Source organism: Balaenoptera musculus, chromosome 21 (assembly GCF_009873245.2).
Source record: "Balaenoptera musculus isolate JJ_BM4_2016_0621 chromosome 21, mBalMus1.pri.v3, whole genome shotgun sequence".
NCBI lineage: Eukaryota > Metazoa > Chordata > Mammalia > Artiodactyla > Balaenopteridae > Balaenoptera > Balaenoptera musculus.
The window spans coordinates 10,872,924-10,890,473 of record NC_045805.1 but is presented as its reverse complement, the minus strand read 5'-3'; the positions used below and the strand labels follow the sequence as shown (position 1 = coordinate 10,890,473).

At 53.5% G+C, this 17,550-nt stretch overlaps 1 protein-coding gene across 11 annotated transcripts in view; it reads left to right on the top strand.

The window, feature by feature from the left end:
* The window catches only part of ARHGEF10 (Rho guanine nucleotide exchange factor 10), an 89,612-nt gene that overhangs the window by 47,102 nt on the left and 24,960 nt on the right, over positions 1-17,550 (top strand). For 9 of the 11 annotated variants that reach the window (XM_036838831.1, XM_036838821.1, XM_036838822.1 and 6 more), the window contains 9 exons: positions 107-199; positions 3,093-3,263; positions 4,772-4,917; positions 5,526-5,707; positions 13,334-13,449; positions 13,832-13,959; positions 14,133-14,233; positions 15,588-15,709; positions 16,458-16,544. In XM_036838831.1, the coding sequence (XP_036694726.1) occupies positions 107-199; positions 3,093-3,263; positions 4,772-4,917; positions 5,526-5,707; positions 13,334-13,449; positions 13,832-13,959; positions 14,133-14,233; positions 15,588-15,709; positions 16,458-16,544 (1,146 nt within the window). The remainder of the gene's footprint in view (positions 1-106; positions 200-3,092; positions 3,264-4,771; positions 4,918-5,525; positions 5,708-13,333; positions 13,450-13,831; positions 13,960-14,132; positions 14,234-15,587; positions 15,710-16,457; positions 16,545-17,550) is intronic. The other 2 variants (XM_036838823.1, XM_036838824.1) reach the window with 2 other exon arrangements.

Below are 17,550 nucleotides of genomic sequence, written 5' to 3'. Positions count from 1 at the left end.
GAGCAGGTTTGGAGGCAGCCTCTCCGTGGAGAGGAGCAGGTGCGAGCTCCCCTGGGGGCTGCGTCCCGGCGGGAGCCGCGAGTGCCGGCCCTTTGTCACCCCGCAGCAGTGCCAGGAGTCCAGCCCTGACCGCGTCACGCTGCACAGCCTGATGACGAAGCCCATCCAGAGGTTCCCGCAGTTCATCCTGCTGCTCCAGGTGAGGCCTCCTGCGCGATTCGGCCAGTGGTCCCGTCCTGCCGTCGTCCGTCCCTCCGTGTCCAAGCATCTCCTCGTGCAGACGCCGGGCTCTCAGCTGCCCCCGCTCCCGGGTCGCTTACATCAGGGCGGGGCCGGGGGCGGCGAGACCCCAGCCTGCAGCTGCTGGTCCCTCCGGCCCCCGCCCATCCTGAGCTCCTCTCCTGGGCCCGTCGGGACCCCCCTCATCAGCATAGACTCTGGGGGGTGAGAGGGGCTTGTTAGGAACACCAGACGCCCCCCATCACTCAGGAAATTCCGAGGGCTTTAGGGGCCCCGGGCCAGGGGCCTGAACTGGGGCAAAGCCGAGTGAGTTTTCATTAACCACACACGCTCGTGCACTGGGGGGCCGGGCTGGTCACCAGGCAGGTAGACACCAGATGTCCAGGGTCCTGCTCTGGGGTCAGGTGTGTGCCCAGAGGGGAGGGGCAGGCCCGGGAAGCTGCCGGTCAGCGGCGGAGCCGACCCGCTGCTTGGGGAGCGGGAGCTGCGCAGAGAGATTTCCCAGATACTCCGACCCTACGTTTTCTTAGACCAAGAATTCTCAGTTAGGTGCGTGCGTTGATTTAAAGAGCAGAGCTGGCTTTGAGTGCAGATATAAAGCATCGTCGGATCAGGAAAGCCTTGCCCTGCCGTGTGATGTGCCGTCAGGCCCCCGAGACCTGGGACCCGCGCCTTGCAGGCTCAGGGCTCACCCTCCTTAGATGAGCGTCAGGCGTTTGAATCGGTTATTTCCGAGGAGGGTCTGCGGTGGCCTCCGCCTCTTCTGGTTTCTCAGTGACACTCAGCTCGTTTCTATAGTTAAATCAGGCGACTTGTTGGCTCGCCTGGTCATTAAAAGTGATGAAAGATGAGCCGTGAAATCATCCCCAGGGACAGGGAGGGTGCATCAAAGGCCTGAGGCCTCCATGGGCCCACCCGTCACACGGTTCCAAATTTTAAAAATTGGTTCTTGTAAGAAGTTTGCTCTTTCCTTTTATTTTTATTTTTACTTACCTCTAAATGTTTCAGTTTGCTGAGCAGTAACAAATGAAAATTCTTGAAGTCCGAATCCAGTTACGATAGACTCCAGGGTTTTGGTTTAAGCACACATCCTCGTGGACAGATGCGGCCGCTTGGCCTGGCCCTTCCCGGGTTCCTTAGAGCTTCCTGTACAGCTGGTCCCCTCTGCCCATCCCCCCACCCCCCCGCCCCACCTGGGCGCCAGCCCCCGACCCTCCAGGGCAGAAAACTGCCTTCACCCCGGCCTGATGGCGGCACAGCACCCAGACAGCTGGTCCCAGGTTTGTGTGAACGCGGTTCCCGCGGGCAGGTGTTCAGTCCTTCCTGCTGTCTGAGCACAGGCAGTTCACAGGGGCAGGGGGCTCAGAGAGGGCAGGGCTGGTTCCTAGGAGAACGCAGTGGGTGTCAGAGAGGGGCGGTTTCTGTACTTCTGTATTTCCATACTTCAGAGATACCTACAGGTCCGTGTGCAGGGACCCCGCTTTGCGCGTAAGATGCTCCTGGGAGTTGTTCCCGGAGAGGAGTGGGGTGGAAGATGGGGCAGGCGCTCCCCTCCCGCCGAGCTCCGAGCCCTGCCGCGTCCGCGTGCGCCGAGGGGGCGGTGAAGGGGGATGGCGTGGAGGGGCCCGTGCCTCTGACCCCCGGCCACTCCCCTGCCTCTCCTCGTCTCACCACACCTGACCCTCCTCGGCTCTCGGGGCCTGTTACCTCTAGTTGCGATGACCCTATAGCCGTCCCCCAGAGCTCGGGATCACGCTGTGCCCCTGGCTTTTCTGGGCCTGCCGGTTTCCACTACGTGGTCCCCCAGGAGCCTTTGTCTTTATCCCGACTCCCATGTTCTCCCCCGTGTTGTACCCCGATAAGTAACAGCCTGGCAGCCGCCGTGCACCCCCCGTGCACCCCCCTTTCCTCCGCTCAGCTGTCCGTCCACGTGCGGCGCTGGTTCTGCGAATGGTGCTGGGATCCGAGCGGGCGCGACCCGGCTGCCCTGCTGGTACCAGAGCTCCTGTGAAGGTGATTCATTTTGCCTTGTAGGGTTTGATGTGGTTCACGGGGAAACGATCGCGTGGAGCAGTGTGTGTTGTTCATTCACACGGGGAACATGCGATCGTTCGGCGAGTTCTCTCCAGACCGAAGAGAACAGGAAGCTTAAAAGACAGGGCTCTGCTGCTGAAGCTCCTGGGGGCGGGCGGGCCGGGTGGCCCGGGCAGGGAGGCCTCGGTCTTGCTCGCCCTTCTCTGCGAGGCCGGCAAGGTGACTGCACCCGGCGCGTAGACATCCCCCTCGAACGTTGACTCAGAGCCTGGAGTTGGCTCTCACCACGCTCGCGGTGCCGTCGGTGCCCGTGCTGTGCTCCTGCAGGGCCCCCCCGCTCCGCCCGAACCAACGGCTCAGAGCTGGGCGCTCAGGACGCAGACCCGCCGGCGGGAAGGGGACTCCGGCCGTCTGTGGGTCCGCTGGTCTGGCTCACGCTGAGAACAGCAGCCTGACCGTCACCAGAGAGCAGAGATTTCTGAGGTCCTGGCGAGCTCGCAGTAGGGATGGGTCCCTTCCTGGAAAACGGTGTCTTGTTTCCATTCCCATCCCCGTTTAATAAGGCAGTTTTGTTTTTGCAAAAGGAGCTTTGAACGTTCAGCCAAATTGTGACTCACTGAGTTTGCTACCCTTTCCCAGGGCTTACTTTATTCCTCAGAAGCAGCGGATGCCAGGGCCGGCCTCCGGCTGCCAGAGCCGCAGGATGCTGTTGGTGGGGGCGGGGTGGGGGGGTGAGGGGGTGTGGGGTGTGGTGACCACCCGCTGCTCCCACCCCCACATCACACGTCCGCCTCCCCTCTGCCTTGTTCCTCCTCAAGGACATGCTGAAGAACACGCCCCGAGGACACCCCGACCGGCTGCCCCTCCAGATGGCGCTGACGGAGCTTGAGACACTGGCAGAGAAATTAAACGAGAGGAAGAGGGACTGTGATCAACGCTGCGAAATCAAACAAATAGCAAAAGCCGTAAACGAGCGGTACCTGAACAAGGTTGAGCGTTTTCCACTCTGTGCTGGGGCTGCTCTGCTTCGTGCTAATGAGCCTTCGCTCTCTGAGCCACTTATTACTAACCTCCTGGAACCTCTCGGCGAGTCCCTTGGCCCAGAGTTCTTGACTGAGGGTCCATGGAGAGCCTTGGGGTCACGAACGCTGCAAAGTGTGCACAAAGCCTTTGTAGTCTGTGCATTTTCTCAGGAAAGGGGCTCGTAGGTTGACTAGGTCCTCAAATGGACCCAGGACCCCAAAAAGGTTAAGAGCCACTCTTTTAGCCGAATTTTACTTTCAAAATGCAGTGTTTCATCTTAGTCCTACTTGTAGCATAGATACTCGCATGCATTCTTACTTGTATCCACGGTGCGTGCACTGGGCTGTATTTATCGTGAAGAAGGGACGCAGAACACAGCATGAAAGCAGTTCCTCAGCAAAGCTGTACCTCAGCTTCATATTTACAAAGCCATTTTCCTGCCACCGTAATCCAATTTCACATAGGTTTTGCCGTTTTTATCTGAAGCTGTAGTCCACAGGGAGAGGTTAATGGATGTGAGCTGTGTTAAATAATTTTGTTTTGTCGGCAGGGGTACTTTCCTACTGGATACTGACATCCAATGATTTAACTACAAGAACTTTATTGTCATATGGTTTAAGCTTAGGTTTTCCCTGATTCTCCAAAGGATTTGTACAGGAATTTTTATAAGCAGAAAATTCCCTTCACTGATATTCTCGAGGTGGCTCATGTTGTTTAAAATCCTGCTTCCCTATGGTACCCGAATGTCTGGGAACCCACGACAGTCCGAGGGCCCTCAGAGGTGACGCATTGCTTACCGTTGCACTAGTGAGGATGCAGCCTCATCCCCGTGAGTTCGACCGGCCAGTGTGGACGTCTGGGCCAAGGACTCCGGATTTCCTTCTGGGCTGAATGGCTAAAATAAGTTCTGTATGACCTATGTCACTTTACTAATTAATATGAAGCCTCTTTCCAAAGAACCAAGAGTACTTTGTTTGGCTCAGAGAAGTAAAACCTGGCAAACCATGAGCAGTCAGGACGTTTTCTTCAGTATGCTGTCCTCGGGAAAAGTAAAATCACAGAATAATGACTTTCACTTACAGACATTCCCGGTTGATACGGTGTCCTAAGTAACGGAAAGGTTGGGGTGACCATCTGTAAGGATTGGAGCGTGTATTCCAAGGAGTCACTGAAAGAGAGAGAGCACATTGAGTGACAGGTGAAAACCAGCGGAGCCCTCGTGGCTGCGTCAGCATCTCATAGCTAGAGAAACTGCTCACATAAGGAAGTGAGATCCCTGCCACTGTGTAGATTCCTTAAAAAAAAAAGCCCCTTTTTGAACTCTATACTGTACGTGCACGAAGCGTGATTGGGAATAGAGGGATTATCTGTAGAGAAAAAAGAGTCTAGAAAACCTTGACGTTGTCTGCTCGTGTATTTTGCCAGGCTTCATTCTCATCGTTCTTCTTTTTCTCGGTGGTCTTTGAATGTCCAGCTTCTCAGCAGCGGGAGTCGCTACCTCGTCCGCTCCGACGACGTGATAGAAACCGTCTACAACGACCGGGGGGAGATCGTGAAAACCAAGGAGCGCCGGCTCTTCATGCTGAATGACGTGCTCATGTGCGCCACGGTCAGCGCCCGGTAGGTCAGCGCCCGGCAGGTCAGCTCCCGGCAGGTCAGCACCCAGTAGGTCAGCGCCCAGTAGCTCAGCGTCCAGTAAGATGCACGGCCCCGCGGGGAGCTCCGTGGTCACAGGCGGTCTGTGTCTCGGTGCGCGGATGCCTTCTCTTCCCCTTCACTCTGTACAGATGTGTATGCAGAGCTCAGCTTCTCGTCCTGTGACTTGCATGGGTCCAGGGAGGGTCCCCAACTCACTGCTGGTGGAGCTGAGGGGCGCGTGGGTGGGTTTTCTCTGTAAACGTCAGGCAGGTGTCAGAGCTGGAAACTGAACCGAATTCCGTTTCTAGCCGTCCTGAATCAGCTGTGGTCCCTGTCCGTATCATTGTTCAAATCCTTTCTCATTAGTTGCTTCTCTATAAATATGTTTTTGATGGTTTTTCTTATTAAATTTGGGTATATTTATACTCTGTGAAAACCCACTGTGGAACCGCGTGGTCAGTGCTGGTGAGAACGCCAGAAGCACTCAAGCCCGCAGTTCAGAGGCGTCTCTCTTGAGTCTCCAAGGGATGCGGCGTCCCGTGACTGATTCCTGTGGCTGTGCCTGACACGAGGGTTTCTGCTCCTTGCAGCACCTCCCATGACAGCGGCGCCCTGACATCGACCAGCCAGAGGTATTTGTTGAAGTGGAGCGTCCCTCTCGGGCACGTGGAAGTGATAGAATACGGCGGCAGCGAGGGCTCGGGGGAGAATGGCAGGGGTCCCGTGGTGCCCGCGCCCGAGAGCCTGGCAGTGGTGGCCGGCACCAAGCCAAGTGAGTGATGCGTCACGGATGCGCTTGCGGGTCTGGGGCCGCCGTAGCTCTGATGTAACCTGCTCGGTCCTCAGCCCCTCACCGTGTCAGGAGACCTGGTTAAGACGGTGAATCTGTCGGGTGACACGGTCCTAGAGCCCGTGCTTAACGTTGGCTGGCGCACGTGGACACACGTGCCATCCGGGAGGCTCCTCTCTGAGCCTGTCCCCGTCGGGGTCCGGGGGCGGGGGCCCTGCCCTGGGGATGCATTCCATCTTCCTGGTTCCCGTCCTGTCCTGCGCTTCCCGCCAGCAGCTGCGGTGGGGGCCCTGCTCTCTCCGGAGGGTGCATTGAGTGGATGCAGAGAAGGTCCCAGAGAGCGTGGGCCTGGGTGGTGGTCTCAGCTCTGCCGCCCCTTCCCCTTCGGTCTCCACGGAGGTGGTGCCCGCCTGTGCCTTTCACAGAGAATCGGGGGAAGAGGGTCCCAGCACTTGCTCAACAGTCTTATAATACAGTTATTGTTACTAAACGGTCTGAAGATTGTAGATCTTGAACTTGGTGTCCTAATCATTACTTTCTTCTTCTGTTTTCTTTTTGTTTTGCTTTGTTTTTATCCAAGTAAAGCCTGGCTAAATTTTACTCACTCACTGGCCTTGGCCCCTGAATTGTGGAGCACTTAAAGTACAGTGAATGGGAACTTTCCATAAATTGTTTTATATATAAAATGAGCCTTTATATTTAAATTTATAATATTAAAAATAAGTGTGTTCAATAACCTTTTAGACTGTGTTTCTGACACGTTCAGAGGAGGCTGCTTTTGAAAGGTGCAGCTTTTCTGAGCAAACATGCACGTTCATTTGGGTTTACGGGAACAGGTCACAGTGACTGTTGGGTCCCATCCGATGTGGGGTCTCTTTTATTGTTTGTTCTTCTTCTTCGCCTGATGTTAACAGTCTTGTGGTTTGGTGGTCTGCTTGGGATGCTAGTTCCTTGAGCATATGCTCCTAAACTCCTGAACTGCTGATGAAAAAGTCATGCTCCTGTTTAAATAACGTGCATACCGTCTCAACTAACAATCGAAATACCAAACTGTATCACGGATTTTCGTAAGGAGGGACCAGCTGAGGAGTGGTTTTGGGAGGGGGACAGAGTGGGAAAGGGAGGGAGGGAGAAGCGGTCTCCAAGTTGACTTGATTTATTGAAATTTTACTTAGTAAGAGCAACGTGAAGATTTTGTGTGTTAAATGTTCTTAAAAATCCGTTTACGTTACTTGGAAGTATAGCAAATCCTATTTATGTCTTGGTTTTGTGAACAAAAATAATGCCTTTGTGTGTATTACAATGGAAGCAATCCCAAGCTGGGTTTGTGATCAAGATTGCCTCATTGTGTTCATATCTCCAAGGACGCCTTCAATCCATGAAATAGATGCTGTGTTACAGGGAACACTGCGTTCTCACGTTCAACTTCTAATTTATGGTTTGTACTGAGCCAACTTAGAATAAGATTCAAGTCAGCAGTATTAAAAAGCAGAAAGCAGGGTGACTTAATTTGTAAAATATTACACGCAAGAAAGAACCTGGACTAAGTTTACTGCTGCATTTGAGCCCTAGATGTTATCACGAGCTCCTGTCAGCTACGGCAGATGCAGATACGTGGTCCCCATTGTCCATCAGAAGAAAGTGTGTCACTCTGCAGAGTACATCTTCTTCTTCATTCTGAGTTTAAGGAGAACTTTGCTTCCAGGTTATCTAGCTGCTCACTCTGGCTTTACAACTGGTGATACTGCTAAGTCCTTAAAGGCAGGACCGAGACCACTGAGTGGTCTCCAGATAGACCTCAAGACCTGAGAAGTTGCTGTAGAATCGGGGGCCCTTGATCCATCTCCATCCAAGGATCCTCTTACTCTTATGGTTTCCATTACATGTGTGGTCGGACGCCAGGAGAACAAAGGCTAAGGTCAGAGAAGGAAAACAAAACAGTTGCTGATAACACAGTAAAATATCTGTCTCTTGGAATAAAGGAGAGCAGAGTGAAGGTGATTGTTAATGTTTAGGCAATGCTGGCTTCTTGAGGAGAAAGAATTAAGGTGCCCATTCGTCCCTTAACAGGTCTGTATCATCAACAGATTGTGACAGTGGAAGTTTGACTGGCTGGTGTCTTGGTGCAGGTTTCCAGGTGGGGAGACTCCCGGGGAGGACATGTTCTCGGTCCAGGTGTCCTGGGAAGGGCACTTTGCAGAGCCGCTGCCCATCCTGGTGTTCACGTTGTCCAAAACTCTTTTAATAGTCCTAGTTACATGTTGCTTCTTTTTAACTTTTTATTTTATTTTGGAGTATAGTTGGTTAACAATCTAATGTTGTGTTAGTTTCAGGTGTACAGCAAATGATACAGTTATACATATACATATATCTGTTCTTTTTCAGGTTCTTTTCCCTGTAAGATTTAACCTTATAGGTTATTACAAAATATTGAGTATAGTTTCCTGTGCTACACAGTAGGTCCTTGTTGGTTATCTATTTTAAATATAGCAGTGTGTACATGTCAATCCCAAACTCCCTAACTAACCTTTCCCCCGATTCTTTCCCTCTGGTTGACCTAGAGATTGTCATACTGAGTGAAGTAAGTCAGGGAAAGACAAATATCATATGATATCACTTATATGCGGAATCCAAAAAAAAATGATACACATGAACACAATTCACCCATTTTAAGTGCAGGGTGTTACCAGTCGAGGTGCCAAGTGGACAGACAGTGCGGGGGGTTGGGGGGGTGGGGGACAGGATGCTCTGGGTACCGAGTCTGGAGATCAGGGGCGATGCTGGCAGACGCAGTCAGCGCCGTGGGCGCAGATGTTTGCCTGGGATCCTGGTTTAGTGCGTGCCTCTGTAGTTTCCTCATCCTTAAAGTGGGTTTAATTTTTAGCTCTGAGCTGTGAAAGGGGAGTGTGGAGTAGATGGTTTTCAAAATGCCTTCTAGATTAAAAGAAATGGTTTTTAACAAACTAAAGTTTGCTAATTCTGTATGTGCTGGAAGACGGGACTCAAGGCCCGTCAGCTAAGTTAGAAGTCCTGTTCCCCGTCGATATTCATGTGACTGTTCTGCTGTTTGAACGACTCTGTTCTGAAGCTCAGTGCTGCAAGATTGGGTCTGTTACTCAGCGGTGGAGACAGCGTGGCCCCTGCTGCGTGCCTTTGCTTTGCACCCTCCCGTGTCCTTGAGTTGTGACACGTGATGGCCTTAAACGTTTCCCTCTAGTGCAGGGCCCTGCAAGCTGGGGTCCCTGGGTTGGTTTAAGCTTCCAAGCCCTGGAACTGACTTTGCAAAATTCTGTGCTAATTGCGTCTTATTTTCACCCTGCTCCACGCTGTCTCAGGAGGTGGGTTTATGAGAAAATAGATTTCCCTTTTGCCAGAAAGAAGGTGACACTGTAGAGTGTTTTCTTCATTTAGTTCCCACAAGTGGGCCCTAAAGCGCCCCCAGTTTGCAAGGAATTGTGCCAGGTGGGCGCCGTGGAGGGTGTGAGGGGCCGTAGCCGCAGCGCTGGCTCCGCGGGGGCCTTGGGGGGATGAGCTGCCGGACCCTCAGAGAGTCACGTACACAAGAAGGAGAAACCTTCACCACCCAGCAGCAAACGCTTCCCAAGGAGAGGTTCCTGAGACATTTCAACAGGTGAGAAGCAGCTGGATCTGGCTTAAAGGGAAGCACTTCTTCATGTGCAAATACTGATACATGCCATCTTGTAAAAATCCCGCCCGTTGCTCTCCACGTCGTTACTTAATCCTTAAAATGGGCAGTAAAAGCAGACGCGTAGCTGGGCCTCTTTGTCGCAGAGCGAGACACACTGTAGGGGCCCAGGACCGGCCTGGGCTCTGGGGGGCTGAGCGGCTGGACCAGCGTCCAGCTGTGGAGCTTTCCTGTCGTGGGGCAGGGACGCAGGCCGGGAGAACCGTGGTGGACACGGCGCGGACGTGCGTGTCGGCGGTCGTCTGCCCTGTGCCCACCCCCACCCCCCCACCCCCTGCCGGCAGCCTGCAGGGGAACCGATGGCAGTTCCAGGGAGCCAGGCGCCCCTGTTTGGAAATGGGGCCCTTGTTTGCCATCAGGAACTTTGCAGAGAGAATGGAAGGCCAGCCTGACAGCCTGCCTGGACCAGTGTCACTTCCCATCCTGAAGCATTTACTGCGTGTCCCCTGTAGGCTGAAATCTAACACAGGTGCCCGGATCCCTGCCATCTGGCTGTGAAGGGGGAAGCGGGGGCAGTGGGTACAGCAGCTCAGGAACGAGGTGGGGGGGCTACTGCCATGATTAAAAGTACGCTGGAAGAGGGACTTTCCTGGCGGTCCAGTGGTTAAGACTTCGCCTTCCAATGCCGGGGGAGCGGGTTCGATCCCCGGTCAGGGAGCTAAGATCCCACATGCCTCCTCGGCCAAAAAACCAAAACATAAAACAGAAGCAACATTGTAACAAATTCCATAAAGACTTTAAAAGTGGTCCACATCCAAAAAAAAATATCTTAAAAAAAAAGCTGGAAGAGACGGAAGCATCCTTCCCCTCCAGGGAGCGGCATCCGGGCAGGGGGTGAGGAGGACTGAGCCCCTCGGGGGACGCGGGAGGGTCTCCACAGTCACGCGCAGAGACCGGGGTGGGAGGCGAAGACCGGAGAAGTGAACCCAGCTGAAGACGAAGTGCGAAGAATAAACAAGGAGCAAGTGCTCAGGGGCAGGGAGGAGGCGCTCTTCATGATACAAACAGAAGTGAAACCTGCGTGAGGTCGGCTTTAACCTTGCGCGTGAGGCCAGCTCTGCTCCTTCTCAGAGGCAGACGGAGGGGGCCTGGACCCGGGGTCCAGGGCCGGAGCTGATGCTCGCCCTGCAGGGCGTCACGCTTTCTTCCAGCTGCAGATGCGACTTTGGGTCGACTTCGTTCTGGAAGGAGAAAGAGGGAAAGTTCCCTGTTAGACCCGTGCTCCTCTGTAGGCACCAGCCTCGCCATCCGAGGAAGCAGAAAAGTGTGTTCCCCGTGCGGAAGCAGCTGCCCGAGAGGGACAGGGTGCCCGGCGGGGGCTGGTCTGCCGGGTAGAGGCCACCGTGCCGTCCAGGCGGGAGGCGGGGAGAGAGGCACCCGCAGACGTGTGCGTATCCAGTCGCCAGACTGTGCCCTGAAGATGCGTAATTTTAACAGTCCGTTCTTCCTCATTAAAAAAAAGTCCTTGATCTGTAAGCTATCAAACTTTTCTGAATGAAAGGAAAGTTCTGGAAAGGAGAGCTTGTCCCGAGGCCTGCGGACTGCTGGGTGGGGCAGGGCTGCCTCTCTTGTTCAGCGGGGTGTTTACTCAGCCGCCGCCCTGCGTCCCCCTCGCCACCCCAGGACCGCCCACTGTCTCTGGGTTGGATTCCGTCTGCGGTGTCTCCGCACCCTGTTTACTCCTCCTCGCCCCGCCTCCTGCCTGGAGACCCCCGGCCCTGGACTCTCCCACCACCCCGGTGGCTGGTGTTGCGCCGGGGCCTCGGCCTCAGAGCTGCAGCGGGTCCGCCCCCGCCGGGGCCTGAGTCCGCACCCCCGGGAGCCCCTGGGCAGTGTTGCTGTTTCCTTGGCCACACGGACTCCACTGAGCTTTCAAACCCTGCATTTTCAAGCCAAATTGCAGGGGTTTCCATGGAGACGGGCGCAGTGAGAAGCCGTCTGCTCCCAGAAACCCAGGGTGCTGGGCATTGTGACCAGATGGTGGGAAATCCACCCAACAGAAATCTTGATTTGCAGATCTGTTGTTTATATGAATTTAGCCAGAAAAAGAAATTCTCCTAAACTGAAAGTAGCGTTTGGGAAAAGAACGACGGCTCTTTGTTCTGTTTTGTGTAACTTGAGTGGATGCTGTGGTTTTTCGTGCGCGTCCTCTGGGTTCATTAGGATCTTATTTGCTGTTTGTGTGTTTGTGTCCCCAGCGTGCCCTTCCATAAAGCAGCTCTGACGCTCACCACGTGTGTGAATTTTGAGATGTTTTCACGTTGGGTAAAGGCAGAGAAACTCTTTCTAGTCCCAATAAGGAAGATTCTCTAACCGGCCAGGAAAAGTCCTCTTCTCCCTCCAGGGATGGGGTGACTCAGGCAGCGTTGGTTTTATCCCTGATGAGATAGGACGGGGCTGGTGGGGCCTCGTGAACGCAGCTTTAAGGGGGAACCAGGCCCGGTCCTGTGACCTCCCGTTTCCTGTCCTTCCCCGTCTCCAGAGCCTGTCCCGGGCGCCGGCCGACCTCTCTGCTCCGACACGTGACTCTAGACCACCCTGGACGCTGGGCCTCGTCCTCGGCGGCTCCCACCCCGCCCTCCCTCTGCTTGGACAGGCTGGGCCTGGCGGGTCCCAGCTGCCGGGCGGTGGACGGCATCAGTCCAGTGTGTCGGGTTGGCAGGAGGCTCCTGGTGACCCAGGAGTCCGAGTGCGGCTGCCCTGGGGCTGCCCGAGCCCTTCCTGTTTTCACACCGAGGACCCTCCGCCCACCTCCAGGGCGTCCCTGTGTGTTCGGAAGGTGCACAGAGGAATCTGCCCTTTCCTTCCTTCCTTCCTTTTCTTTCTTGTTCCGCCGTCTCTGTCTGAACCTTGCACTTTACCTACTCTCTGATAAAGAGTAAAGAGGCTTTACAGGTCCCTATTCATTTATGATCCTCTTGGTTACAGACACAGAGTTCTAAATCAGCTCCAAATCTCTGCACTGTCCCCCTGGGATGACTGCTCACACAGGGCTTCCAGATGACTCCACCGGTCAGGCAAGAGTTACACTGAGGTGCGTAGATAGTCACCATCCTCACCACCCACCCACTTCACTCCCGAAACCCTCCAGTAGCTTCAGAACTCTGTGTGTGCTAACCGTTTGCTTTATGTCCCCCCAGACTTAGATCATTTGGCTAAATGATCAGCCTGAGTCAGCGGTGGGTGCTGTTCTCGCGGGCGCTGGGAGCCTGTGCACCCACCCAGCTCATTGCAGGCCTTCTCTCCATCCTTTTCAAAAAGCGTTAGAGAAGGCTCACTGGGGCGCTCACGTTGGTGTTGGGAGGAGCGCGGTTGTTGAAACTTTGGTTGCGATTAAAGGTCGTTTCTAGAGACCAGGGACCTTTTACTGATAGTGATTACATCAACAGTGCTTTAAAAATACAAATTGTGACACATCCGATGGACTAACTCACCAGCGTCCTTCAAAAATGTCAAGGTCATGAGGGAGAGATGGCCTGAGGCACTGACCTAGCAGGTTGGAGGAGACTTACGGAGCTGTGACAGCTTCATGCATCGTGGGGCCCGCCTTTGGGTCCCTGGGAAACCGGCCTCCGTGGGGAAGCCAGTGAGGTCTGAGTAGAGCCCGCGCTGGCCGGTGTTGCTGCAGCAATGTGAATTCCTGCTTTGGACGATGCTTCTGTGGTTCTTCGAGGTTAACATCCAAGACCTGGTGCAGGGAACTCTGTGCTGTTGCAGCTTTTCTGTAAAGTCTAAAATTATGTCAAAATGAAAGGTCGGAAAGGGAAAAGCATCTACTTACTTGCAAACGTTCACTTTTAGAAAAATCTGGATGAACTAGACTCCCTTCTTGTCTCTCCTTCCTCAAGCCCCGGCGTGAACACGCTTGAGATTTGTGCTCTTTTTGTTGTCTTGTTTTGCAGACAGAGTTTACATGGGGCCGGGGCAGCTGTATCAAGATTTACAAAACTTGCTGCATGACTTAAATGTCATCGGTCAAATCACTCAACTGGTTGGAAACCTCAAAGGAAACTATCAGGTGACAGTCGAAGCCACTTGGCTTAAAATTCTCTTTTAATTTCTAAGTCGTTGTCAGCTGTGATCCCACCTCCCAATTCTGCCCAAAGCGAGACCTGATGTTACTTTAAGAATCGATCTGATCGTGTATTTTCTCCTATTTCGGAGAAGGTGAAGCGCTTTTGGTGTAACTTTTGTTCATCCGGAGGCTGACTTGAGCGTCAGTTCTCTTAGGAATGTCCCAGCACCACGTGACCCGCCTCCCAAAGGTGCTTTTCTCCTGATCAGATGAGTGTTACTGGTCTCCCTGGGTTTTTCATGTCTCGGCATCACTTTTTTTCTCTCCCTTGGGATGGTCCTGTCTTATTAACATCTTTACGTGTGCTTGTGCATTTCCTTCCTAGAACTTGAACCAGTCGGTAGCCCACGACTGGACCTCAGGTTTACAGAGACTTATTTTGAAGAAGGAAGAGGAGATCAGAGCGGCCGACTGCTGTCGGATCCAGTTACAGCTCCCGGGGAAGCAGGACAAGTCAGTAAACGTCGGAAGGGAGCCTCCGGGCCAGAACTAAGAACAGGGCCCTTTGTCATGACGTGCATGTCTTCGCGGTTTGGGGATTGTATCTGAGGGGCAGGCCCCGTGATTGGGTTTCACACGATGGAGCCCATCGCGTGGAGTGAATTGTCTTTTCTTCTCCCCGGCAGGTCCGGCCGGCCGACTTTCTTCACCGCCGTGTTCAATACCTTCACCGCCGCCATCAAGGAGTCCTGGATCAACAACCTGCAGATGGCCAAGCTCGCCCTCGGTAAGAGCCGGTTGATCTCAGCTAAATGAGGCATGTTCAAACAAGACACCATGTCCGTTCCTATTCTGTGATGAAATGCACGCCCAAGAGGATAAGGTCATGGCTGAGAAGTAAACTTTACAATAGGTTCATCCATTCACCTGAAAGAAGGTTTCCACGTGGGAAAAATCAACCCTAGTGCAGTGATTTTTAAGACGTTTGTATTATAATTTAAGGGTTGTAGGGAAAAAACCTCACTTTTATTATAACAAAACATTAATATTAGTTGAGATGGTTCGACACAAGTGAAAGTCCTTTGAGTCTGTGGCCTGTGAGGCAGGACCCAGCCCTGGGCCTGGCCCACAGGATGAGAAAGTGATGGTTCGTCTCAGCCTGTTTCCTCACCCCTCAACTGTGAAATAAAACACAGGAGTGGACCGAATTGTCCCTGAAGACCCTCTAAGCACGAAAAATAAGTCCTGTGGTTCTATCAGAGATGGGAGTGACTCTGATTATTTTCTTGTCCCTACGTCCCTTTAGCCTTGCAGTCTTTTGATCTGTGTATCAGACATTTAGATAGATGGGTGGGTGGGATAAGATATATGGATGTTATTTACACACACACAGGTCTGTTACTCAGAACACGGGGATGTCCTGCGTCTGTGTGTGTGTAAAACTCTCATTCAGGTGCAAAACAATCCGAAATGTTAACCGAAAATAAAATACGGAAGAGAAATAGGCCTTGTGATCTGAGGCTGGTGGCAGGAGGGCCATCCGGGAGGCCTGTGACCCTCGGAACAGGGCTCCCTCCCTCCCTGAATGACTCAGTGGTTTATCAGGCCAGGTTCAGGGTGACCCCGTGAACAAGGACCCGGATAGGCTCTGAGGATAAGGTCCTGTTTATCTTCAGATGCGTCACGTTTTCAAAGCTGAGATGGACGACTTGCTTTGCAGTAAAACATTTCTTCATTTTCGTCCTACTTTTTTATCCCATGGTTTTGTGCCATGTTAGAAAACTTCTCACTCTGTCCCTGGTGTTTGAATATAAACATCTCGGTCAGTTTGAAAAAGGCACGGAGGAAAACAGACCAGACGGGTGGCTTGCGCTTTGATGGTTCGCAGTGGCCCTGCCCCCAGCCGATGGCTGGTCCACGAGGCGGGAACGTGGCAGTGGGCGTCCCTTAGACTCGGGCCAGAGCGCTCGCCTCAGAAAGCCACAAGTCTGCAGCCTGCCCCGTGAGCAGAGGCTGTGCTGTTTTCCAGAAGGAAAACCCTCAGTTCTCCAGTCTTACCCAAAGTAGGGGCCAGACCCTCCCCCTGCCCCCGGCCTGTGCTCATTGCCCACCTCTGTTCCCTTCTCCCGGCGCGGGCACAGAGGAAGAGAACCACCTGGGCTGGTTCTACGTGGAGGACGACGGGAATCAGATCAAGAAGGAGAGGCACCCCCTCCTCGTGGGACACATGCCCGTGACGGTGGCCAAGCAGCAGGAGTTCAAGGTGACGGGCGGCAGGCGGTTACCAGGAAGGGGCGCCGGGGCGGCCTTGGGCGTGGCCCCTCCAGGGCCCGTTCGTGGAGAAGTCATTTAGGAGGGTGGTGGTCGGAAGCCGGAGGCTGCTCGTCCGGAGCCGGTGCTGGGCCTTCCTCCGAGACCCCGCGATCAGGCCCAGCGGCTCAGGTCCGGCAACTCTGTGCCCCTCGCTGGGCGGCTCGGCTTCCACGTGGTCATAATTGGAGACCTTCCGGTGGCGCGAAGCATGGTGCCCACTCTTGGCTGAAGCAAAGCCCGTCTGCAGGTGGCGTTCTGTCAGTGTCCCTGTGCAGTGGACTCAAGCACTGCGGCCGGTGTCCACACAGACTGCAGAGACGTGTGGGTGTGCCCTCTCTCTAAGAAACACATTTTTCTTTCTCACTTTGGTCTCTGGCCGACACTCAGTCCTGGAGCCCGGGCTTCCCTGGAGCTCCCTCAGCTGGTGGGGACCATTCCCGCTGGCAGAACCTGCTCCCCGGGAGAGGCAAGGGCCCTGTCGGTGTGGCCTCAACCCAGAGCTGCAGCTGCCCGGGGCACACTTAGGTGTTGCTTCTAAAAAGCAAATTTCTGAGACTCATACATCGATCTTCTTCTCTCTTAGTCTTTGGAGTTGCTGTGGTTTATGTCCGAGTGCTGTCATCCGTGTAAGACATGCCTTCTGGCCTCCTCTGAGTCCCATTTTAAATTCGGGCCTTTGATTTTTTTCTCCCCTTTAGATCGAATGTGCCGTTTATAATCCTGAGCCTTACCTAAATAATGAGAGTCAGCCAGGCTCGTTTTCCACGGCTCATGGTTTCCTGTGGGTAAGATGCTTTTGTTTGTTTTTAATGCAAGTTCACGAAGAATCCATATCCACAGCTAATGAGATGAGAAGTGACAGATCTGAGTGGTCCGATAGCTCGTTGTTAGTGGCTGGTGTGTCCCAAATTGTGTTTATCAACATGGGGGTCACAAACAGGAAAGGGGGCTGATCACTTTTGGAAAAGGTGTCGAAATCTAAGGCATTAAAACATTTCTCTCTTTGCTTTTTTCCTGTAAAACTTAACCAGATTAAATTCAGTCCGAAGTCCATTAACTAATAGAAGCATTGAAAGATTTTTTTCTATTTGGGCGGTTAAATGGCATGGAGTTTTTTCTCTTCCAAGACCATGCTGGCTGTTTACGCTGGGAACTTAGCAGTTAAAATTAGTTTCTTCCAAATGAAGCGCTACCTTTGAATGGTCCTGCGTTTGCAGTAGACATTGCTGGCTCATGCAAACCAGAGGAATTGCTCGTGTGGTGCGTTTTCAGGTCTCCTGGTGCCCCCCTCGCGGGGAGCCGCCAGACCTCCTCCACGATGGGCCCTCTGTCCTTTCCCAGCCCCACCTGGCTCTCTCCCGGGTGTCCTGACTCCGCTTAACTCCCCACACACCCCGCCCCGTCTCACAGCCAGAGCGCTGGCCTGCTTGAAGTCCCTGGTTGGGTTTTGGAAAGAAAACAGCCTGATGAGCTGATATCTCTCTGCACTCAGCCCAGAACGAAGGGATGGGCTGAATTCCCTCAGGGTTTTTGAATTTTAGAGGAAGTTTTTTCCATCTCAGGACCTGCACCTGGTCAGACCCCCCGCTTCCTGTCGGCACGAGTGGGCTTGGCAGTTTGACATTGTCCCAGGAAAGGCAGGATGCTTATTGATCAGAAGGGAAAAATCCGTTAGAATAAGGAGAGGGTCACGACATCCTCAATATTGATGGAAAAGGAGAGGAATTTGTGAAGAACCCGGAACCAGGCGAGCGTTCTCTTGTAGAGCCGGGCATGCTCTTCCCTGGTAAC